Here is a 26,537-nt window from a genome sequence, read left to right as displayed (position 1 = left end):
TCAACGCCAGAGCTCACTCCTGGGCATCGGGCAACACGGCGGCAATCTCCAAAGCAGAATGCGCTGGTCCCAAAGGAACTATTTATTGTTGGTGACTCTATTGTCAGGGAGACGGGGAATATATTTTGTAAAAAGGATAGGTGGAACAGGACCAGGGTATGTCTGCCAGGGGCAAAGGTTGATGACGTTGTAGAGCGGATATCATCTTTCAAGGGCACAAAAGGTGATATAGTTGTACACGTTGGTACTAATGATATTAAGAGTAGGAGACCGGCGGAATTACTCAACAAGTACAGGTCACTGTTGAAAAAAAGCCGTGAAATAGGGTTGAATTTGAAAGTGTCTGCAATTCTGCCCAGACACGATAGGAGGGAGTACATGATGAGAGCCTTGTCGATCAATTCGGCCCTGGAAAGATTGTGCAAGGCTCAAGGGGTAGAATTTTTTTCAGCCTGGACTGTACTTGTTAACAGGAGAGATTGCTTCTACAGGGATGGGATACACTTAAATAGAAAGGGTGCAAGAATATTTGCTGATGCTATCGAGGCAGTGTTAGGTGGGTCGGAAAACTGCTAGTTTGGGGGGATACAAAGACTAATAGTTTAACAGTAACCGCAGGCAGAGGTGAAGGTGATTCTTGCACAACTTCTATTAGAATAAGAAGCGACCTGGAGCGAGGGGTGTTGGGGGTTTCAGGGACGGATGGCAGTCATCATGGAATAGTTGGGTATATGGGATGTGTTAGGGTAACAGGGAATAGACATAGGAGCATGTATGCTTGCATGTATACCAATGCTAGAAGTATAGTAAATAAATTTGATGAATTTGAAGTGTTGGTCAAGACATCAAAGGCGGATATTGTTGGGATAGCAGAGACGTGGTGTCACAAAGATATAAGGAATGCAGAACTGGAATTTGGGGAGTACAATGTGTACAGAAAGGATAGACAGGACAGAAAGGGAGGGGGTGTTATGCTGTTAATTAAGAAAAACATAAAATCAAAGGAAGTGCACCCAGTTAATATAGATGAACAGTGCTCTGTTGAGTCAGTTTGGTGTGAGATAAGCACTGCGAAAGGAAAAATAAGAGTAGGAGTGTGTTATAGGCCTAATGACTTGAATGAGTACAATGAACAATTGTACAGAGAAATAGAGTGGGCCAGTAAATCAGAATGTCTTATAATGGGGGATTTTAACTTCCCAGATATTGACTGGAACTTGTGGGTTGGGCACTCACACACTAGTCAGACTTTTGTGGAGTTATTGGATGATTGTTTTCTGCAGCAGCATGTTCGAGAGGCAACCAGAGAAAGTAACACTCTTGATCTGGTTATCAGCAGTGATCATTCGTGTATTAAGAATTTGCAGATAAAGGAACCACTAGGTGGCAGTGATCACAGTGTGCTGAAGTGGGATTTACTCAAAGAGGTAACTACCGTCAGGGGTAAAGGAAAGGGTTTTTGCTTCCGTAAAGGGGAGTACAGTGGTCTCAGACAGTTTTTAAATTCTGTACAGTGGGATCAACTGACGATGTTACAAACAGTAAATTCTAAGTGGGAAGCATTCAAAGAATTAATCGTGGAAGCTACTAGACTTTATATACCGATTAAGAAATATCGTTCAAGGTTTAGGCCTAAATGGTTATCAAATGAACTAATGAGACTCGTGACAGAGAAGAAAAATGCATGGGATGCATATAAATTATCAGGCGACGCAGAAGCCTGTAGCAGATATAAGCTAGTCTGTAATCAGGTCACAAAGGAGGTTCGGCAGGCAAAGGCGGATTACGAGAAATCTTTGGCAAAAGATGCTAAGAAAAACAGCAAGGATTTCTTTACTTATATAAACTCTAAAAGGAAGGGGATGAATATGATTGGACCACTTGACATCGATGGTTCGACTGTTGATGATCCTGCTCAGATAGCAAACAAACTGAATGAGTATTTTGCATCTACATTCACACGTGAGGAATTATTACAATTTGAAAATGGAAGAAGGTTATCAAATTGTAGCAGTGTGCTTAATGATTTTGTAATAACTGAGAGCAAAGTGGAGGAGAAATTGTTGAAGTTAAACATAAGAAAGGCACCTGGGGTGGATGGGATCTATCCAGTTATTTTAAAGGAGGCGGCAAAGCAACTAAGCAAACCCTTAGCCATAATTATGAGAGCATCCTTGGACTCAGGGGAGGTTCCCACGGACTGGAGATGTGCAAATGTGTCCCCAATTCACAAAGGTGGATCGAAGGGTGACACGAGTAATTACAGACCAGTTAGTTTAACTTCTGTTCCGGGTAAAATAATGGAGTCGCTGGTTAAAGATGCATTGCAGGATCATCTAGACAAGACTGCAGCGATAACTCAAACACAGCATGGGTTTGTTAAGGGAAAGTCTTGTCTGACAAATTTGATTGGTTATTATGATGTGGTCACAAAGGAACTGGATGCAAAAAATAATTTTGATATCATATACTTGGATTTCAGGAAAGCTTTTGACACTGTTGCGCATGGAAGACTACTGTACAAATTGGAGCAGAATGGTATTAAGGGTAAGTTGCTACAATGGATAAAAGGATGGTTAAGTGGGAGAAGACAGAGGGTGGTAATCAATGGGTGCTGCTCTTCGTGGACTAATGTTATTAGTGGAGTCCCACAGGGTTCGGTGTTGGGTCCACTGTTGTTTTGTGTATTTATCAATGATATTGATGAAGGTATATCAGGCTTAATGTCGAAGTTTGCAGATGACACAAAGGTTGGCAGGGTTGTTAATGACAGTAATGGCAGTGTGCTACTGCAACAGGATCTAGATAATTTGGGCAGATGGGCTAAGAAGTGGCAACTGAAGTTCAACCTTGACAAATGCAAAGTACTGCATATGGGTAGAAATAACCCCAGAGAAACGTACCAACTGTGTGGTACTACACTTAAGGTGGTAGAAAATGAAAAAGACCTGGGAGTAATTGTGCAGTCAGATATGAAGTTTTCTGAGCAGTGCAGACAGGCTGCTAGGGCGGGTCATGGGGTTTTGTCAATGATATATAGGAATTTTGCTAGCAGGGAAAAGGAGGTGATTGTCCCTCTGTATAAGGCAATGGTCAGGCCACGCCTTGAGTACTGCGTACAGGTCTGGAGGCCTCATTTTAGGAAGGATGTAGATTTGCTTGAGCGTGTACAGAGAAGAGCAACACGATTGGTGAGGGGAATGAAGGGATTCTCTTACCAAGAGAGGCTTAAGTTCTGCAAACTGCAGTGGCTGGAGACTAGGCACCTGCGCGGTGATCTGATTGAGGTCTATAAGGCCTTGAATGGGTTGAGCACGCTGAATTCTGATGGGATCCTTCCACTTGTTCAGATTACCAACCTACGGGGACATAAGTTCAAATTAAGAAAGGACAGATGTAGAATAGATGTGCGGAAATTTGCCTTTAGCCAGCGGGTGGTTAATTGCTGGAACAAACTTCCATCTGTCGTTGTAGAAGTTGATAGGTTAAATAAATTTAAGGAGGAACTGGACAGGCATTTGGAGGGAATGGTGTGATTTTTTTTTTTTTTTTTTTTTTTGGCTGATGCTGCATAAGCTCCTACACTTGCTTTCTTGCATCATGTGCCACTACTACTACTACTACTACTACTACTAATTCTTGGTTGTTAGAGAAAAAATTTTTTTTTTATGTTATATTTCTTCTTCATAATAGCAAATAATATATATCTAAAAATAATATTTTACGTGCGGCCCACCTTCTTTTTGAATTCCTAATGTGGCCCTTCATCCAAAAAGTTTGCCAGGTCTGCTATAAATAAACACATAAATGAAAATAAAATAAAATAGTAAAATTAAAATGATGATATAGCTAATTATAGATATAGGGATACATTGAATGGAACGTTAACTATGGCTAGCTCCACTCTATAATCTCCACTCTATATATCTATAATTAGCTATATCATCATTTTAATTTTACGATTTTATTTTATTTTATTATATTCTATGTGTTTAATTTATAGGGTACAACAAAGAAGTCGAACTTAGGTTACCTAAATACTTGGCCCTTTGAACTAATGAGTATAGTTTTCACTCCTGATACTTATATTCTAAATTCTCCAATTTATCCAGTTGGTATTATAATTAAAAAATAAGGTTATATACAGACAGATGTAATGTTCAATCATAAATTTGATGGCATTAATCTGTTTTGTCACCCTTTCTCTTTTTCTATTTCTCATATTCTTCTACATAACTTTATATATATATATACAGTATATAATTACTATAATAAGAGTATAATTGGTACTATATAGGTATTCAAAGGGTATTAAAACATAGGCATAAAAGTACTCTGCGGGCCATAAGGCCAAAAGAACCTATAAAGAATAAGATAGCTTGTGCTGGTCTGCACTACTATATTTCCTTCTTATTATCTATAATTGTTATTCTATATTTCTTCAATATTGTAATCCTGTATTTGTCCATTAAATGCCTTCCTTTAACCCCTTATAGTTATACCAGGATCCCTTACTAAAGGGCCAGGCAGTTACGCTCTGGGTATATCCTAAGTAGCATTATAAAAACCTTTTTATTTGCTTTTCACTTTTTACTTTCTAACACTAAAATTTTTCACCTCAAGATCTATTAGAGTAATTTGAGGGAAATTTAGATACTATTACTATGTTTATTCTTACCTCCTTTCTCCTTATGTCAGCATATTCTTTCTTTTGCACATGTATAAAAAAAATAAAAAATCATCACAACTGAAATGAAAATTATGGTTGGCACTCTTTTTTTCTGCATTATATTCAGTATACTTGTTGCAAAGCTATCTGTCGGGGTAGCTGTTATCTTGCCTGTTTACTGTTACCTTTATGTTTATTATTTGAAATTAGATTAACAGGCAGATAACAATCAGAAACAGACAGCATTGCTAATTATTGTTGGGATATATTGAATGGAGTTAGCCCTCGAAAAAGTTCCATTAAATGTATCCGAATATCAATAATTAGCTACATAATCATTATTTTATTTTATATAATATTGCTAATTATATGTTTATTTCTAGGGTATAGCAGTACAGACCAGCACAAGCTATCTTATTCTTTATAGGTTCTTTTGGCCTTATGGCCTGAAGAGTACTTTTATATCTATGTTTTAATATACTTTGAATACTTATATAGTACCAATTATACTCTTACTGCAGTAATTAGATTACAGACTGATGTAATGTTCAATCTACAATAGATGGCATTAATCTGATCAGACATGCATTTTACATCTATTCCAATATTTCATAATAGTATATATATATATATATATATATATATATATATATATATATATATATATATATATATATATATATATATCCAATTAATCCAAAAATTAAATAGAGAGAATGGCAAATATCCTATTTTAATTTAGCTTATATATATATATACACATCTCAGCTACAGTGGATCTCAAAGCAGCAGCTGCTACACGTCCAACATGCTGTCATGCTGTCACTGTTAAAAGGTTCATCACCTCCATCGTCTATCCCGCCATTCTGTATGGTGCAGAAATATGGGCTTCTGATGCACATACAAACCTCAAGCGGGTGTACACTGCTGAATACTGGTTACTGAAATGGGCCAATAACAAGCTTCGGCTACCTCCCACTACCACAACCACCATGATGGCACAAGCACTCGACATCCCGAGGATGAAGTTCCTGATTGTGGAAAAGAGGCTGGTGTTCACAGCCCAACTCATCACAGGCCAGATATCATCTCCAAATATTTGGAACACTTGCTTTTGGAGGATTCCACAGCCAAGCCTAAGGTCGGTACCAGCACTCGTTTTGTTTTTTATTTGGTTTTTAGGAGCATTAGCAACTAAGGCCATATTGCTCCGGGAAAATGCGGTGGTCATTCCCTGACCTTACCACATCCTCCGTATTTGGTGGCGATGGGACCAGCACTCGTGGCTCACCACAACAGGCTTGTACTCACTGAGAGATTTCTTCCCAAGCAGATGCTCGCCGCCCTCAACCGTGTAGACGCCGACATAAACAGCATAATAAGTAATAAGAAGGATAGACACAACTTTATCAAAGCCCTTGAACCCTGATATATTGCCAAGTTATATTTATTTCTGTATTTGTGTCTAGCTCTGTGTTTTTATGCTGTATTTGTATTTCTGTTGCATTTGTGATCGGTATTTTGTAGCCCTTTTGTATGTGGTCGCTGTATTTTGCAGCCTTTTGTATTTGTATGCCGTACTTTTCTTATCTGTGTGTGAACCCCAGGCGCTCTTCGCCGCGATGGGATATTGTGCTGTAACTCTACTTCACAATAAAGATTTATTTATTTATTTATTTAAATTTTTTTTTTTTTTTTTTTTTTGGCTGGTGCTGCATAAGCTTGCTTTCTTGCATTTGCCACTACTAATAACTTTTAAAAAATTATTCTTTATGTAAATATGTACAAGTTGTGGCAGTAAAGTTCCCAGAATGGTGCTGTTTGCAGTCACGTTCAATGAGTTTGAAAATAAATGGAAGTGGTATGTTGTAGTTTAACTTCCTCCAACAGATAGTGGTAGAGAGACTGTCCAGCAGGGTGACAGGGTGCAAGTAACAACCAATTCTGTTAGTAGTGTTGACATTCCGTGTCATGATTTTGCAATGCAGCAACAAATGAATATCAAATTTTGCTTTAAACTGGGAAAATCTGCAATAGAAACATATGAAATGCTAAAACTGTTTATGGTGATAAAACATTAAGTTACACCAGTGTGTTTGTATGGTATTAGCAGTTCAAAGATGGACAAGAGAATGTTTGCAGTAATACAAGAAGTGGGCATCCACGAACTTCTTGAAATGACAGAGTTGCAAAAGTTTGGGAAATTGTGGCAAGGAATCACCATTTGACCTTCACAATGATGGCCGAAGAGTTGGATATGAATAAGGAAATGATTCATCAAATTCTGCCATAAGATTTAGGGAAAAGGAAGGTCTGTGCAAAATTTGTGTTGCACAGCCTGACTGATGAGCAGAATAAACAAAGAATGCCATCATGCAAAGACTTCATCCAGACTTGTCAAGACAATCCTAATTTCCTCGAATGTATTGTCATTGGAGGTGAGTGTTAGGTGTTTCAGTACAATCCAGAGAAAAAGCATCAGAGCATGAAGTGGACTCCAAAATGATCACCAAGACCCAAAACGTTTTGTTTATAGAAGTCCAGGATCAAGATGATGCTGAACATAAGAGGATGGGGCTATTATCCAAGATTTCTTGTTATCTATGGCAGTCATGGACCCTTTTTGTATTAAATTAATTTTTTTTTTAAAAATAAAAATAGGGAGTTTAAAAAAATTGTCAAAGCTACTAGGTAATGTTGCATATGCATGGTGATATAACATTATTTGGTTAAATACCTCATGCACCACGCTTTTAAAAAGGGGATTTCAAAAATGGCTTTTATTTAAAAACAATAACAATTTAAATATACCATGCCCTCCAACTTTCATATATAATCTGTATAATATACAAATTATACAGAAAATCCTCAGCTTACTACACATCTAAAATCCCAGAGGAATGCTTTTTGCACAAATCACAGAGCATCAGGCCAATAAATGTAGTTTACCGCAGCAGCAAAAGTGATAGTTATATAACAAGAAAGAGCAGTTACAAATGGCCAGTGCTTGAGTGAAAACAGCACTATGAATGCGGTTCCATAGGAATAAGTGCTGCATTATTTACTGTTTCTAATATTCATTAATAGCATAATCAAAGATATTAAAGTGCAGCTGAAAGCATTTACTTCAATTCATTTTATTAAAAAAAAACTTTTAGTCCTGCTATCAGGACTATTTTCTACTGTTTTTGTGATTTTAGTCTGAAAGAATATTTAAAGGTATTTTGCAGCAATTTCTATTTCCTTATATTTCTCATTTTTATTTGTTGTTAATTACTTCATTTTATGTTTTATAAAAGATGTTTAATTTATGTAAAAAAAATGGTTAAATAACAGAATTAATGTGGAGTATACTTTGATCTCAACACAAAATTGTTAAGCCACTTGCTGCTTCCACTCTTGAAATGAAATTTACATATTTTGGGAAGTTTCAACCTAGGGAAATCAGCTGTTTCCATTTTTAACTACTATCATTGCTAGCACTGAATGACAGAAAGTGTGGTTTGCTTGATCACAATATCAGAGAGAAACAGAAAAAAAAGTTACTAGTTTATACTATGAGGAATTCTCTTAATGACAATTCTGTCTTTGTTCTTAATGAGCATGATTTATTCATTTGAAACAGAAAACATATTCAGAAGAAAAGTTAACCAGTTCCTTAACTGATGAGTTAATTTTAATGAAATGACACCTTGTTCAAGAGTTAATGCTTACATCAGCTTCAAAACAGTGAGTTTTAAAGGTCTATTCAACTGTTAGGAATATTATTATCAGAAAAGCTAGCTAGTTAAAAACGTTATGAAAGTTTTAAGGTTTGCAACACAACTCGAAGATTCAAGGTAGTGATATTCTGCAAATTTCATTTATGCAGTGTTATTTATAGTGAGGAAAAATTAATAGGACATATTAAAACTTCACGTGGTGGCCAACCTACATAACAGTGGAAGCTTTAATACATTACTGATGTCAAAAACTTTTAGCAAGGTAGTTAATGTATGTTACATTTCAGGTGTGTTAGCAAATAGTAATAATTCATGATTTATAACAAAAAAATATCAATGTCAATGATATACAAGAATATTTCTTGCAGGGATAAGGAGGTGATTATCCCCTTGTATAAGGAAATGGTCAGGCCACACCTTGAGTACTGTATACAGGTCTGGAGGCCTCATTTTAAGAAGGATGCAGAGCTGTTGGAATGAGTACAGAGAAGGGAAACAAGATTAGTGAATGGAACAAAGGGTTGCTCTTACAAAGGAAGGCTTAAGTTTTGCAAATTACAGTGTCTGGAGACTAGGCACCTGCGAGGTGATCTGATTTGAGGTGTATAAAGACTTGAATGGTTTGAGCATGCTCGATGCTGATGGGATTCTTCCTCTTGCGCAGAATAATCGCCTGAGAGGGCATAAATTAAAATTGAGGAAAGACAGTTGTAGGATAGATGTGCAGAAGTTTGCCTTTAGCCAGCGGGTGGTTGATTGCTGGAACAAGCTTCCATCTGTCGTCGTAGAAGTTGATAGCTTAAACAGATTCAAGGCAGAACTAAACAAACATTTGGAGCGAGTGGATGGGCGAAATGAGACGGGGTGGTGTGTGTGTGTGTGTGTGTGTGTGTGTGTGTGTGTTTGGCTGATGCTTTAAGCTTGCTTTCTTGCATCATGTGCCCTTACTAAGGCTAATGCTAAAAAAAAAAAAAAAAAAACCACAACACCCAACTTCTTTGTGCAAACTGAGAACATTTTGTTCCTGTACATCTGTTATGTTGCTCATTCATTTCTCCAACCAGCACATGGCAACAAACAAAATTACAGTGCTTCTGCTATGGTTATATGGATAACCTATGTGATATGTATCAGAAAAAATAATAAATAAATAATTGTCAGATTTGTATTTGTCTGATTTTGATGAAATAATGGAAGGCATGATAAATTGTTCTAAAAGAGTGAAACATAAAACATCAAGAAAATTCATCCACTGAAAGTAGAGTTATTAAATGAGGATGGAAAAAATAAATTTATTAAAATTTAAAAAAAAATAATAATAATTAGCAAATTTTTTATTGGTCTAATTTAAAAAAATTTGGAATGGTGTGACACATGTTTCTAAAAGGTCCAAATATAAAATTTCATGTAAGTTAATTCATTCGGAGAGCTCAAGTTATTACATGTAGCTGGATGAAGGCACAAATGGATACAGTGAAGACGTGTGTTATGCATATCTGGTAACATGTCTAAAAAACAGGAAAGCGAGTAAAGCACAGAGTTAAAAGAAACTATTAGAATAACATTTAAATTTTTAGAAATTTAAATGTATAAAAAATTTTGTCTACTGAAGTTATAAAAGATATTTCTGTTCTTTTTACTTTAAGTGCTTGTTTATAAGTTAGATGTAGGCTAGTAGCCATTGTATTTTTAGAAGTGTATTATTTTATTAAACTGGAGAATAGATACAAAACTTTTCCTAAAGTGTAGAAGAGCACCAACTAAAAATTTTTTGTAATTCCAAAAGTCAAAAACCAAATGTTATTTATATATTTTTCTAAAATGGCTCACTGTGTCATTTTTCAAAACTTGTGTTGCTAGGGAGTCCCTTTCAGTAACTCAGTAACATATTTTTTAAAATTAATAATTAAATCAGTCACTGATTTAAGGGCACAGTCATTTGTAGGAACCCATTCGTTTGTTCAAGTGGCCACTGGAAATGGTTGTTGCTCCCATTCTCTATGATACATGGTGCTTTTCTGGGGAAGAGAATGTCAACCTATTCAGCAATTTGGGGAGTGTACCTTAGTGGTTTCCTCTCGTAAGTTAGAGAGGGAACCAAACAGGATTTTTTCTCTCTGGTACTTAGTAAAAAGAAATTTATTTTAATTTGATGTGATTCACCTGACACACCATACACACAGATCCTCAACAGGAAATCCTTGATTTAATGTATTGAAGAAATAACAGACAGCGTCCACTATACCAGGCTTTTCATTCATATGGGGCCAATTGGCATAACTGCCTCAGTCTTACAATATTTATCATCAGTTAAAACATTTTAAATGGCAATAAAGCAGTCTGCTCACTGCAGTTGATAAGGAGACTGGTCTTCTTTTGTTTATCAATAGAGTACAAGATAATCAGATAGAAAAATACTGTATGAAGAATTTTTGTTCTATTTTTATGACAAGTGAAGTAACTTGTTGAAAGTAGCATTTGTAGTTCTTGCTGTTATTAATAAACTGTAAGCAGTCATATGTCCCCTAGCTTTTTATAAGATTCACATCATAGAAAGTTTTCACTACCATTATATGACACAGCAACTTTCCATCCCTCCTACTCCACACTACTGGTAACTTCGATAAAATACAATAAAATACAATATTACAATGTTTAATGGTGTTTTTTTTTTTTTTTTGTTTTTTTTTTTTAAATTTCAACTGTACAGCACATTTTTGTAATATTCTAACACCTTCAGCAAAAATATGTATTTCTTTTATTTAAAGGACAATCAGATTTAGCAGATAAGCCCCCCACACAGTCCATTAAATCGCGGTTTCGATGTATAACGGTTTGACATGTCTTCCAACGATAAAGATGGACAGGGGATAACTATGGAATGATGCTTCACCAAGACCTGGATAAATTATATGTATAATTTAAATCCTTTCCATTTAAAAATGGAAAAGATTTAGTGGTAAAATTACAGTCTGACAAAAGGTTCTCTCAGTAGTCCAAGGTATTCACAAATGTAAATACTATATACACTACCCTGAAAAGTTGCCATGATATTGTATATAGTTCTAAGGTGATATACAGGAACTGTGTTCAGAAATTGCACAGTTTCTATTATGTATACATAAAAATCTGAAATAGTCATAACTAAAAGCATTAATGTCACAAAATATCAAGACCTTGTGGTTCCTGATGAAGTTTAATGGGTAAAACTGTTAATATTTTAGGAAACAATATTATTATGTTTTTATTATGCTTTTCTATCTTTACTGCCTGGAGACAGTCCTCTTCCTTCTGTGATAGTGATGGAGTTTGGGCATATGGCCATTAGAAATGATAAGTCTATCCAAGTTGATCTAAAGTTACTAATATTGCTTTTAATCATATAACATCACCCCAAGAAGGTAGATCCATTATTCATTAATACAGTAGAACATTGGTTATCTGGAATAATTTGAAAAGCTAATTTTTCTTCTTTTTATTAATGGTAGTATTTGAGACAAATGTTTATTATGCTACAAGAGTATTTCTATCTGTTTTTATGTTGTATATCTGGTGAAATGTTGGATTAGGACTAATGGGCGAGTTGCAGATTCGGTAAGAATAATATCGGTTTGATTATTTAGAGAATTTACCTTTGGTTCACATTTAATTATTTCATTTTAGAAATTTTGTTTCACACCCTTGGAATGTGCATGACTGGCAGAAACAATAAGAGACAGACAGCAGTCTTGCAAGGCAAAAATGACTTTGTTGATGCTCTTCTAAATTCTTCTTGAAATTGAGGCATATACTGCTGTGTTATGGATGGCTTGAGAATTAAAGTAAAACACCACCGGCAAGTTTTCAGTGAGTGAAGTCACATTTCCATGTTTAATGTTTAAAAAAACTGATTGAATTAATGAAATCTGCAATGTTATTAGTAATATTATCTGATATTGTTAAAAAAAGAAAAATTGTTTTCTCAGCTGGGAAACAGGAAAACAGGTGTTTGAATCTCAACATGTCTTTCCCCCCCCCCCCCTTGTAGTATGTCTTCACAGATATTACTGGAATCTACTTTCTTTCTGATCTCACTAACAAAATTTGTTGGAATTTTTAAGTTAGACTTCATCAATGCTATGTAAACAAAATCAGTTAATGCTGGCAAATTTAATTTGCTACTTTTATTTTAGCCAGTATCCTTAATACCTACTTTTTTTTTTATCCTACAAGGGGTAACAACATCCCTGACCGATTTTTTATTACTGCTAGAGGTTTTGTTAAACTACCTTTCTCTGTGTACTTTGTTAATTCTTGACAGTATAGATTTTGCAACTTGTCACTAATTTTAAGAGGTCTGAATTCAAATCCTATCACAGACTGAAGAAATATTCTTCTCTTAAAGCTGGGCTACAGCAGGTCAATCTCAAGGTCAGAGAGTATAGTTTAGTCCCCCTTCCCCCAAACTATTTGGTTTTGCACCTCTACAACATGCAAATCAGCTTGTGAAAAACAAATGTACAGACAACGGGCAGTCTGACATTATGGATGGCTTGAGAATTAAAGTAAAACACCACCGGCAAGTTTTCAGTGAGTGAAGTCACATTTCCATGTTTAATGTCTAAAAAAACTGATTGAATTAATGAAATCTGCAATGTTATTAGTAATATTATCTGATATTAGTAATATCAGACCTCTGCAAGTTGCAGCATCTGGAGACTAGGCACCTGCAAGGTGATGTGATTAAGGTGCATAAAGCCTTGAATGGTTTGAGCAGGCTCAATGCTGATGGGATACTTCCACTTGCTCAGATTAAAAACCTGAGGGGGCATAGATTCAAATTGAGGAAAGACAGTTGTAGAAGGGAGCAGAAGTTTGTCTTTAGCCAGCGGGTAGTTGATTGCTGGAACAGACTTCTGTTGTTGTGTAAGTTAATAGCTTAAATAAATTTAAAGCTGAACTAGACAAACATTTGAAGTGACCAGATGGGTGAAATTGGAAAGGTGTGTGTGTTTTTTGGCTCATGCTTTATAAGCTTGCTTTCTTGCATCATATGCCTCAACTAATGCTACTAATATTTGTGTTTATGCATTTACATATGCATATAATCTAATGTCTACTAATAATTATTAGAAAGTGATTTACACCGAATTTTCTATCTCTCCAAAGATCTAGTAAAAAATACCAATTAAATCTATACCACTAGAGCGCTGCTACCTCAGATAACATTCCTGTTTCTTCATTATAAAAATATCCAGTATATTTGCGATCTAAGTTCACTTTTTAATGCAGCTGTCTTCTAATTTCTTTCCTAGTATAAATCATATCTGTTTCCAAAATAAAGAAATTCACAACATTTAAGACATTCATCTAATATTAGTATTCTCTCTTATCATTCCCAAATTATGTCTTGAACAATGAAGTTTTCCAGTATTTTCTAAATAATTATTTCCTAAGCAGCATTTTTAATTCATGACCGTCCTTCTGATGGTCCATTTATAAATTTGCTCACTACAAACTTCATAATTCATAAGCTGTGTATACTGAAGAGTTTGATCGATGTCAGAAAACATGTTGCCATATGGAGCTACAGCAAAATTTCCTGGGTTGTACATAACACTCAATAGTGGACAAATGCTTGGAGTATAGGACCTGGTGGAAACAGTCACTCATTGCCTTGATATACAATAATTAAAAGAAAAAAAATCTCATGCATAAAACCAATAAACATTAAATAAAGGCCAATTTCACATAATTGTACATTTATAAATAAGAAATCATAAGTTTTAAGCCAAATATTTGTACAAGATAAGCCAGTCAAACATACCAAAAAATACTTTTATTTTGATATTCAACAAACGACATTACCAAATTTAACCATGCACTGTGAAAATCCATTTAGTGAGATGCAAAATGCCATCCCTTTAACAAGGGTTAAACAACTTAACAAATTCCCTATAGACAAATTTTAAGCTAAAATAAAGAAAGAGAAATAAAGCATCAAAATTTTTACCTGATTTTCTTGGTGTTTTGTTTTCTTTGGATGATTTTCTAAAATAAAACAGACACAGATTAGGTACAGAAATTTGTTCTCTTTCTTTCTCTCACAAACACCAATATATTTGATCAATGTATATCAATCTACATCTCAATATCAAGTTAAGAGATTTGCAATGCACAGATTCAACTTATGTATGAATATCATTTGATGTGATAATACTCCATTCTTGAATAATGTCCTTTCATTTCTTTGGAGATAACAATACTGAACTGATTGTACACACAATGTGCTAACACATCCCACAAATGTATAGAATTTCAAATATGTAAAGGAGGATAATAAGTTGTACCATGTTTTATATGTGATAATGTAAATAGCAAAAATTAATTCTTTTAGTTAACTAAATGTGCATAGATGCTTATGCACCTCTGTAATATAGCATCTGTTTTCCAAATTTAATCTAATATCTGATCATCTCTGGAAATTTTAGTGCAGCTCATTACTTCGTCCACATCTAATAAACTGACCTACCTATTAACACACCAAATATCATGCATTATACGTGAATTAGCAGTATACTCAGAACCAAAACATTTCTCTATTTTCTGGCTGACTGCTTTCTACAACAATATGTTATAGAGGCAACAAGAAAGGGGTATATTATTTATCTAGCTAGCAGTGATTCATCACATACAAGTCAAGTAAATAAATCTTTATGTGGCAGTGATTATTGCTTACTAAGGTGGGATTTATTCAAGGAAATAACTACCATCAAAGGTAAAGGGAAAGGTTTTTGTTTCTGCAAAGGTGATTATAACAGACTCAGACATTTTTTAAACCCTTTCAGTGAGGTCAAGAATGTTGAAAAATAGAAATGCCAAATAGGAAGTGTTCAGAGAAGTAATTGCTGTGGGCACTTAAGTACTTTATACCAACTAAGAAATATTGTTCCAAACCTGGACCAAAATGAATGTCAGATGCTATAGTGTGATGCTTCAGAATTTAAAAAGATATTAGCAACTAGGCAGAACCACAGATAATGGCTTGTGTTCCTAAGCCCATCCATATCTTAGTGCTGCGTACTTGGCCACAGTCATCAGTGGTATGAGGTGTGATATACACATTTATGTGTGGTATAAGTATTAATACATCTCATATTACTTTTGCAAGGCTTCTCTAGATTTCCATTTGGTAAGCATGATAATAATTATCAGGTGACCATTATTAAGTGATTAATTTCTATGGGCCAAAAGGGCATTATGAAAGAGTCACAGAGCATAATGATGGATATACTGTGGTGCTGTGTTCAGGTTATTAGGCACATTCACATATACATAAGAGCTATTGTCTTCACCCATCTGTTTGCATGCAATAATACTACTCCCAGTCGACAGATTATCATGAAATTTTATATTTAATTATTTTAGAAAGATTTGCGCCACTGAAAATTCATTAAAGTTGAATGAACAGAAATCTGGCAATTATTATTTCTTTTTTTCTATAAAGCTTGTATGTAGGGGGAAAAAAGAGGAAATTCACAGATTAAATGTGATTTTAATGAAAGAGTGTTAGCTTCAGACAGTCCGTGTGCACTTTGTGTATATTGTTAAGTAAGATTTGTAAATGTGATATCACTTGTGAAGATACATATACACATAGAAAAAGACAGAGAAGAGACTTAAGTAATTAAACTGTATGGCTAAGATTAGAGACCATAAAACTAGTTTTAACAAGTATTCTATAAAGTTATAATAGTAGTAGTAGTAGTGGCACATGATGCAAGAAAGCAAGTGTAGGAGCTTATGCAGCATCAGCCAAAAAAAAAAAAAAAAAATCACACCATTCCCTCCAAATGCCTGTCCAGTTCCTCCTTAAATTTATTCAACCTATCAACTTCCACAACGACAGATGGAAGTTTGTTCCAGCAATTAACCACCCGCTGGCTAAAGGCAAATTTCCGCACATCTATTCTACATCTGTCCTTTCTTAATTTGAACTTATGTCCCCGTAGGTTGGTAATCTGAACAAGTGGAAGGATCCCATCAGAATTCAGCGTGCTCAACCCATTCAAGGCCTTATAGACCTCAATCAGATCACTGCGAAGGTGCCTAGTCTCCAGCCACTGCAATTTGCAGAACTTAAGCCTCTCTTGGTAAGAGAATCCCTTCATTCCCCTCACCAATCGTGTTGCTCTTCTCTGTACACGCTCAAGCAAATCTACATCCTTCCTAAAATGAGGCCTCCAGACCTGTACGCAGTACTCAAGGCGTGGCCTGACCATTGCCTTATACAGAGGGACAATCACCTCCTTTTCCCTGCTAGCAAAATTCCTATATATCATTGACAAAACCCCATGACCCGCCCTAGCAGCCTGTCTGCACTGCTCAGAAAACTTCATATCTGACTGCACAATTACTCCCAGGTCTTTTTCATTTTCTACCACCTTAAGTGTAGTACCACACAGTTGGTACGTTTCTCTGGGGTTACTTCTACCCATATGCAGTACTTTGCATTTGTCAAGGTTGAACTTCAGTTGCCACTTCTTAGCCCATCTGCCCAAATTATCTAGATCCTGTTGCAGTAGCACACTGCCATTACTGTCATTAACAACCCTGCCAACCTTTGTGTCATCTGCAAACTTCGACATTAAGCCTGATATAACTTCATCAATATCATTGATAAATACACAAAACAACAGTGGACCCAACACCGAACCCTGTGGGACTCCACTAATAACATTAGTCCACGAAGAGCAGCACCCATTGATTACCACCCTCTGTCTTCTCCCACTTAACCATCCTTTTATCCATTGTAGCAACTTACCCTTAATAGCATTCTGCTCCAATTTGTACAGTAGTCTTTCATGCGCAACAGTGTCAAAAGCTTTTCTGAAATCCAAGTATATGATATCAAAATTATTTTTTGCATCCAGTTCCTTTGTGACCACATCATAATAACCAATCAAATTTGTCAGACAAGACTTTCCCTTAACAAACCCATGCTGTGTTTGAATTATTGCTGCAGTCTTGTCTAGATGATCCTGCAATGCATCTTTAACCAGCGACTCCATTATTTTACCCGGAACAGAAGTTAAACTAACTGGTCTGTAATTACTCGTGTCACCCTTCGATCCACCTTTGTGAATTGGGGACACATTTGCACATCTCCAGTCCGTGGGAACCTCCCCTGAGTCCAAGGATGCTCTCATAATTATGGCTAAGGGTTTGCTTAGTTGCTTTGGCGCCTCCTTTAAAATAACTGGATAGATCCCATCCACCCCAGGTGCCTTTCTTGTGTTTAACTTCAACAATTTCTCCTCCACTTTGCTCTCAGTTATTACAAAATCATTAAGCACACTGCTACAATTTGATAACCTTCTTCCATTTTCAAATTGTAATAATTCCTCACGTGTGAATGTAGATGCAAAATACTCATTCAGTTTGTTTGCTATCTGAGCAGGATCATCAACAGTCGAACCATCGATGTCAAGTGGACCAATCATATTCATCCCCTTCCTTTTACAGTTTATATAAGTAAAGAAATCCTTGCTGTTTTTCTTAGCATCTTTTGCCAAAGATTTCTCGTAATCCGCCTTCGCCTGCCGAACCTCCTTTGTGACCTGATTACAGACTAGCTTATATCTGCCACAGGCTTCTGCGTCACCTGATAATTTATATGCATCCCATGCATTTTTCTTCTCTGTCACGAGTCTCATTAGTTCATTTGATAACCATTTAGGCCTAAACCTTGAACGATATTTCTTAATCGGTATATAAAGTCTAGTAGCTTCCACGATTAATTCTTTGAATGCTTCCCACTTAGAATTTACTGTTTGTAACATCGTCAGTTGATCCCACTGTACAGAACTTAAAAACTGTCTGAGACCACTGTACTCCCCTTTACGGAAGCAAAAACCCTTTCCTTTACCCCTGACGGTAGTTACCTCTTTGAGTAAATCCCACTTCAGCACACTGTGATCACTGCCACCTAGTGGTTCCTTTATCTGCAAATTCTTAATACACGAATGATCACTGCTGATAACCAGATCAAGAGTGTTACTTTCTCTGGTTGCCTCTCGAACATGCTGCTGCAGAAAACAATCATCCAATAAATCCACAAAAGTCTGACTAGTGTGTGAGTGACCAACCCACAAGTTCCAGTCAATATCTGGGAAGTTCAAATCCCCATTATAAGACATTCAGATTTACTGGCCCACTCTATTTCTCTGTACAATTGTTCATTGTACTCATTCAAGTCATTAGGCCTATAACACACTCCACAATCTGAATTATTAATTTATAAGATAATAACTATATTTACTTTTCACTACTGTTAATCACAGAAAAATAAAAAAATAAAAACAGGTAATTTAAGAAGAAAAAATTGCATGTCGGAAACAAACACTAGGGGAGGTCTCTATAGACTCGAGATGTGCAATTGGATCCCCAATTCATAAAGGATGATAAAAACATGACATGATTAATTACAGACCTGTAAGCTTAACATCTGTTCCAGGTAAAATAATGGAGTCACTGGTTAAAGAAGTAATGCAGGACCATCCGAACACGAATGCAATTAGCATTAGTTGAGGCATATGTTACAAGAAAGCAGACTTATATAGCATAAGCCAAAAAAAACCCTTCCCATTTCACCCATCTGGTCACTCCAAATGTTTGTCGAGCTCAGCCTTAAATTTATTTAAGTTATCAACTTCCACAACAACAGATGGAAGTCTATTCCAGCAATCATTGAGAACGAGAGCACGAGGGTAGCCTGTGCGGTCGTACATTTTTGCCGCTCCTGGAACAGAGAAGTTTTTTCTGATTTATTTTCTGTTTTATTAGCTTAAATTGGCATATTAACTTATTTTCTAAAGTAGCTTTATATTCCTATTTACGATACTTAGTTTAAAGTAACTTAGACAGAGATTTTGTAGGTATTACTTAGTATCTTGCCTGACCAATTTGATTGGATACTATGATGTAGTCACAAAAGAACTGGATGCAGGGAATAACTTTGATATTATATATTTGGATCTTAGAAAGGCTTTTGATATTGTTGCACATGGAAGACTGCTGCACAAATTGGAGCAGTGTGGCATTGGAGGCAAATTGCTGCTATGGATAAGGGGATGGTTGAGTGGCAGAAGACAGAGAGTGGTAATCAATGGACACTGCTCAATGTGGACTAATGTTATTAGTGGAGTTCCTCAGGGTTCAGTGTTGGGTCCGTTGTTGTTTTCGGTGTTTATGAATGATATTGATGATGGGATATCAAGTTTAATGTCCAAATTTGCAGATGATACTAAGGTTGGCAGGGTTGTTAAGGACACCACTGACGCTATGCTGCTGCAACAGGATCTGGAAAGGTTGACCAGATGAGCTGAGAGGTGGCAAATGAAGTTTAACATTGACAAATGTAAAGTACTACATATGGGAAACAGTAACCCCAGAGCAACGTATCAACTCTGCGGTACTACACTGACAGTGGTGGAGAATGAAAAAGACCTGGGGGTAATTGTGCAGGCAGATATGAAGTTCTCTGAGCAGTGCAGACGAGCTGCAAGAGTAGCTCATGGTGTCTTGTCAGTGATATACAGGAATTTTTCTAGCAGGGATAAGGAGGTGATTATTCCCTTGTATAAGGCAATGGTTAGGCCACATCTTGAGTACTGTATACAGGTCTGGAGGCCTCATTTCAAGAAGGATGTAGAGTTGCTGGAACGGGTACAGAGAAGGGCAACAAGATTAGTGAATGGAACAAAGGGTTGCTCTTACGAAGAAAAGCTTAAGTTTTGCAAATTACAGAGTCTGGAGACTAGGCACCGGCGAGGTGATCTGATAGAGGTGTATAAGGCTTTGAATGGTTTGAGCATGCTCAATGCCAATGGGATTCTTCATCTTGCTCAGAATAATCAGCTCAGAGGGCATAAATTCAAATTGAGGAAGGACGGATGTCAGATAGATGTGCGGAAATTTGCCTTTGGCCAGCGGGTGGTTGGTTGGTGGAACCGACTTCCATCACTTGTTGTTGAAGTTGATAGCCTAAACAAATTTAAGGCTAAACTGGACAGGTATTTCGAGCGAACGGAGGGGTGAAATGGGAGTGGTGTGTTTTTTTTTTTTTTTTTTTTGGCTGATGCTGAATAGGCTTGCTTTCTTGCATCATATGCCTCTACTAATGCTAATCGGAAAGGGTATCAAATCCACGTGTTTACTGTTCGTAAATTGCCGCCATTGTACGCGATACAAAATATCTCGAAATAGATAGCATAAGCTTAATATAGTATAGTATAATATAGTATAGTATAGTATAGTATAGTACATAATATTGTCAATTAAGCAGATAATTAATCTTGTTGAACTTCACTGTCAATTAAATTGTACTTTTAACTATACATATAACGACTTGGGTTATGTAACATATATAATTAGTAAAAAATAAATAATTAATACTTAACTTGATACGGAAGTTATATAAAGGGATTTCATAGATAACACTCGATACTGAAACATAAATAGAGCGTTATAACTGTGTTCGGATATAAGTTTAGGGTTTTAATTTTCTACTGAAATTGAAATTTTATTGAAATTAAATTGAAATCATGACTCAGACCAGAGCAGCAAAGCAAAAGGCTCAAGCTAATGGGAGTGCTGTGGCTCAGGGGAGAACTGAGGGGGGCAGTTGCCCTCTGAATCACAGCCTATTAAAATGCACTACTTGCTTGATGTTTGTGGAGCAGTCGGGTACGGGACATGATACTGCCATGGGGGATGTCTTTGTTTGTGTGCGATGCAAGGAGTGTAAGGAAATCAGGCGACAACTCAGCGTTGTTATGGGCCTATATGAGAGCTTGAAGGACAGGGTGGATGCCCTCGAAGGATTAAAAGTGAGGGCCCATCAAGCTCTCAGCTGCCCACACCAATGCCAGAGCTTGCACTTGGTCATCACGCAACACAGTGGCAGCCCTCAAGGCAGAATGCGCTGGTCCCAAAGGAACTAGTAGTTGTTGGTAACACTATTGTCAGGGAAACGAGAAACATGCTTTGTAAAAAGGATAGGTGGAACAGGACCAGAGTATGTCTGCCAGGGGCAAAGGTTGATGACGTTGTAGAGCGGATATCATCTTTTAAGGGCACAAAAGGTGATATAGTTGTACACGTTGGCACTAATGATATTAAGAGTATGAGACTGGCGGAATTACTTAACAAGTACAGGTCAATGTTGAAAAAAAGCCGTGAATTAGGGTTGAATTTGAAAGTGTCTGCAATTCTGCCCAGACACGATAGGAGGGAGTATATGATGAGAGCCCTGTCGATCAAATCGGCCCTGAAAAGATTGTGCAAGACTGAAGGGGTAGAATTTTTTTCCGCCTGGTCTGTACTTGTTAACAGGAGAGACTGCTTCTACAGGGATGGGACACACTTAAATAGAAAAGGTGCAAGAATGTTTGCTGATGCTATCGAAGCAGTGTTAGGTGGGTTGGAAACTGCTAGATTGGAGGGATACAAGGACTAATAGATTAACAGTAGCCACTGGCAGAGGAGAAAGTGATTCTTGCACTGCTTCTATTGGAATGAGCCGCAGCCTGGAAAATAAGATGCAGGATATTTCAGAGACTGCTGGGAGCCATTGCGGTACAAGTAAACACATGGGTTGTGTTAGGGTAGCTAAGAAAAAGAACAGGTGCATGTATACTTGCGTGTACACCAATGCTAGGAGTTTAGTAAATAAATTTGATGAATTTGAGGTATTGCTCAAAACATCAGAGGCAGATATTGTCGGGATTTCAGAGACGTTGTGTCACACAGATATAAGGAATGCAGAACTGGAATTTGGGGAGTTCAATGTGTACAGAAAGGATAGACAGGATAGGAAGGGAGGAGGGGTTATGCTATTAGTTAAAAAACACATAAAATCCAAGGAAGTGAAGCCAGTCGACATTGCTGGACAGTGCAGTGTCGAGTCAGTTTGGTGTGACATAAGCATTGGGAGATCAAAATTGAGAGTAGGAGTGTGCTATAGGCCTAATGACTCTAATGAGTATAATAAGAAACTGTTCGGAGAAATAGATTGGGCCAGTAAATCAGAGAGTCTTATAATGGGGGATTTTAATTTCCCAGATATTGACTGGAATTTGGGGGCTGGTCACTCACACAGTAGCAAGGCTTTTGTGGATTTATTGGATGATTGTTTTCTACATCAGCATGTTCGGGAGGCAACTAGAGGGAGTAATACTCTTGATTTGATTATCAGTAGTGATTCTTCATGCATTAAGAATCTGCAGATAAATGAACCGCTTGGTGGCAGTGATCACAGTGTGCTGAAGTGGGAGTTACTCAAAGAGGTAACTACCATTAGGGGTAAAGGGAAGGGGTATTGCTTTCGTAAAGGCGACTACAATGGACTGAGACAGTATTTAAATTCTATACAGTGGGATCAACTGATGATATTGCCAACAGCAAATTCAAAATGGGAAGCATTCAAAGAACTTATTGTGGAAGCTACTAGGCTTTACATACCAACTAAGAAATATTGTTCAAGGTTTAGGCCTAAATGGTTGTCAGATGAACTAATGAGGCATATGGCAGAGAAAAAAAATGCATGGGATACATACAAATTAACATGTGACACAGACGCCTATGATAGATACAAGTTGATCTGTAACCAAGTTACAAAGGAGGTTAGGCAGGCGAAGGCAGATTACGAGAGATCCTTGACAAGGGATGCGAAGAAAAACAGCAAAGAGTTCTTTACTTATGTAAACTCTAGAAGGAAGGGGATGAATCAGATTGGTCCACTTGAGATCGAAGTGTCAACTGTTGATGATCCTGCTCAGGTAGCTAACAAAATAAATGAATATTTTGCATCGACAATCACACATGAGAAGTTATTCAGCGAGGGGAATGCCAGAGGTGTATTCAAATCAGGCAGTAAGCCAAAGAATCTTGTAATAGCTGAGAGTAAAGTGGAGGAGAAATTGTTGAAGATAAATTCAAGAAAGGCACCTGCGGTGGATGGGATCTATCCAGTTATATTAAAGGAGGCAGCAAAGGAAGTAAGCAAACACTTAACCATAATTATGAGAGCTTCCTTGGACTCAGGGGAAGTACCCATGGACTGGAGATGTGCAAATATGACCCAATTCACAAAGGAGGATCAAAGGGCGACACAAGTAATTATAGACCTGTTAGTTTAACTTCTGTTCCCGGAAAATTAATGGAGGCACTGGTTAAAGAAGCACTGTAGGATCATCTAGACAATACTTCAGTTATAGCTCCGACACAGCATGGTTTTGTTAAGGGAAAGTCTTGCCAGACCAATTTGATTGGATACTATGATGCAGTCACAAAAGAACTGGATGCAGGGAATAACTTTGATATTACATACTTGGATCTTAGAAAGGCTTTTGATACTGTTGCACATGGAAGACTGCTGCACAAATTGGAGCAGTGTGGCATTGGAGGCAAATTGCTGCTACGGATAAAGGGGTTGTTAAGAGGGAGGAGACAGAGAGTGGTAATCAATGGACACTGCTCATCGTGGACTAATGTTATTAGTGGAGTCCCTCAGGGTTCAGTATTGGGTCCATTAATGTTTTCCGTATTTATAAATGATATTGATGATGGTATATCAAGCTTAATGTCCAAGTTTGCAGACGATACTAAGGTTGGCAGGGTTGCCAAGGACACTACTGACACTATGCTACTGCAACAGGATCTGGAAAGGTTGAGCAGATGGGCTGAGAGGTGGCAAATGAAGTTTAACATTGACAAATGTAAAGTACTACATATGGGAAACAGCAACCCCAGAGCAACGTATCAACTCTGCGGTACTACACTGACAGTGGTGGAGAATGAAAAAGACCTGGGGGTAATTGTGCAGGCAGATATGAAGTTCTCTGAGCAGTGCAGACGAGCTGCAAGAGTAGCTCATGGTGTCTTGTCAGTGATATACAGGAATTTTTCTAGCAGGGATAAGGAGGTGATTATTCCCTTGTATAAGGCAATGGTTAGGCCACATCTTGAGTACTGTATACAGGTCTGGAGGCCTCATTTCAAGAAGGATGTAGAGTTGCTGGAACGGGTACAGAGAAGGGCAACAAGATTAGTGAATGGAACAAAGGGTTGCTCTTACGAAGAAAAGCTTAAGTTTTGCAAATTACAGAGTCTGGAGACTAGGCACCGGCGAGGTGATCTGATAGAGGTGTATAAGGCTTTGAATGGTTTGAGCATGCTCAATGCCAATGGGATTCTTCATCTTGCTCAGAATAATCAGCTCAGAGGGCATAAATTCAAATTGAGGAAGGACGGATGTCAGATAGATGTGCGGAAATTTGCCTTTGGCCAGCGGGTGGTTGGTTGGTGGAACCGACTTCCATCACTTGTTGTTGAAGTTGATAGCCTAAACAAATTTAAGGCTAAACTGGACAGGTATTTCGAGCGAACGGAGGGGTGAAATGGGAGTGGTGTGTTTTTTTTTTTTTTTTTTTGGCTGATGCTGAATAGGCTTGCTTTCTTGCATCATATGCCTCTACTAATGCTAATCGGAAAGGGTATCAAATCCACGTGTTTACTGTTCGTAAATTGCCGCCATTGTACGCGATACAAAATATCTCGAAATAGATAGCATAAGCTTAATATAGTATAGTATAATATAGTATAGTATAGTATAGTATAGTACATAATATTGTCAATTAAGCAGATAATTAATCTTGTTGAACTTCACTGTCAATTAAATTGTACTTTTAACTATACATATAACGACTTGGGTTATGTAACATATATAATTAGTAAAAAATAAATAATTAATACTTAACTTGATACGGAAGTTATATAAAGGGATTTCATAGATAACACTCGATACTGAAACATAAATAGAGCGTTATAACTGTGTTCGGATATAAGTTTAGGGTTTTAATTTTCTACTGAAATTGAAATTTTATTGAAATTAAATTGAAATCATGACTCAGACCAGAGCAGCAAAGCAAAAGGCTCAAGCTAATGGGAGTGCTGTGGCTCAGGGGAGAACTGAGGGGGGCAGTTGCCCTCTGAATCACAGCCTATTAAAATGCACTACTTGCTTGATGTTTGTGGAGCAGTCGGGTACGGGACATGATACTGCCATGGGGGATGTCTTTGTTTGTGTGCGATGCAAGGAGTGTAAGGAAATCAGGCGACAACTCAGCGTTGTTATGGGCCTATATGAGAGCTTGAAGGACAGGGTGGATGCCCTCGAAGGATTAAAAGTGAGGGCCCATCAAGCTCTCAGCTGCCCACACCAATGCCAGAGCTTGCACTTGGTCATCACGCAACACAGTGGCAGCCCTCAAGGCAGAATGCGCTGGTCCCAAAGGAACTAGTAGTTGTTGGTAACACTATTGTCAGGGAAACGAGAAACATGCTTTGTAAAAAGGATAGGTGGAACAGGACCAGAGTATGTCTGCCAGGGGCAAAGGTTGATGACGTTGTAGAGCGGATATCATCTTTTAAGGGCACAAAAGGTGATATAGTTGTACACGTTGGCACTAATGATATTAAGAGTATGAGACTGGCGGAATTACTTAACAAGTACAGGTCAATGTTGAAAAAAAGCCGTGAATTAGGGTTGAATTTGAAAGTGTCTGCAATTCTGCCCAGACACGATAGGAGGGAGTATATGATGAGAGCCCTGTCGATCAAATCGGCCCTGAAAAGATTGTGCAAGACTGAAGGGGTAGAATTTTTTTCCGCCTGGTCTGTACTTGTTAACAGGAGAGACTGCTTCTACAGGGATGGGACACACTTAAATAGAAAAGGTGCAAGAATGTTTGCTGATGCTATCGAAGCAGTGTTAGGTGGGTTGGAAACTGCTAGATTGGAGGGATACAAGGACTAATAGATTAACAGTAGCCACTGGCAGAGGAGAAAGTGATTCTTGCACTGCTTCTATTGGAATGAGCCGCAGCCTGGAAAATAAGATGCAGGATATTTCAGAGACTGCTGGGAGCCATTGCGGTACAAGTAAACACATGGGTTGTGTTAGGGTAGCTAAGAAAAAGAACAGGTGCATGTATACTTGCGTGTACACCAATGCTAGGAGTTTAGTAAATAAATTTGATGAATTTGAGGTATTGCTCAAAACATCAGAGGCAGATATTGTCGGGATTTCAGAGACGTTGTGTCAC

The 26,537-nt window shown here is 37.3% G+C and overlaps 1 protein-coding gene across 11 annotated transcripts in view; it reads right to left on the bottom strand.

Annotated features, from left to right (window-relative positions):
- LOC150087831 (bromodomain-containing protein 2-like) overlaps positions 1-26,537 on the bottom strand; it is a 676,121-nt gene that overhangs the window by 168,032 nt on the left and 481,552 nt on the right. For all 11 annotated transcript variants that reach the window (XM_090369219.1, XM_090369215.1, XM_090369216.1 and 8 more), the window contains one exon: positions 14,384-14,421. In XM_090369219.1, the coding sequence (XP_090225345.1) occupies positions 14,384-14,421 (38 nt within the window). The remainder of the gene's footprint in view (positions 1-14,383; positions 14,422-26,537) is intronic.

Source organism: Mastigoproctus giganteus, chromosome 3, assembly GCF_048544385.1.
Source record: "Mastigoproctus giganteus isolate SK-2022 chromosome 3, ASM4854438v1, whole genome shotgun sequence".
Classification (NCBI taxonomy): Eukaryota; Metazoa; Arthropoda; class Arachnida; order Uropygi; family Thelyphonidae; genus Mastigoproctus; species Mastigoproctus giganteus.
The sequence above is the reverse complement of the archived record's forward strand: the minus strand, read 5'-3'. Positions and strand labels throughout refer to the sequence as shown.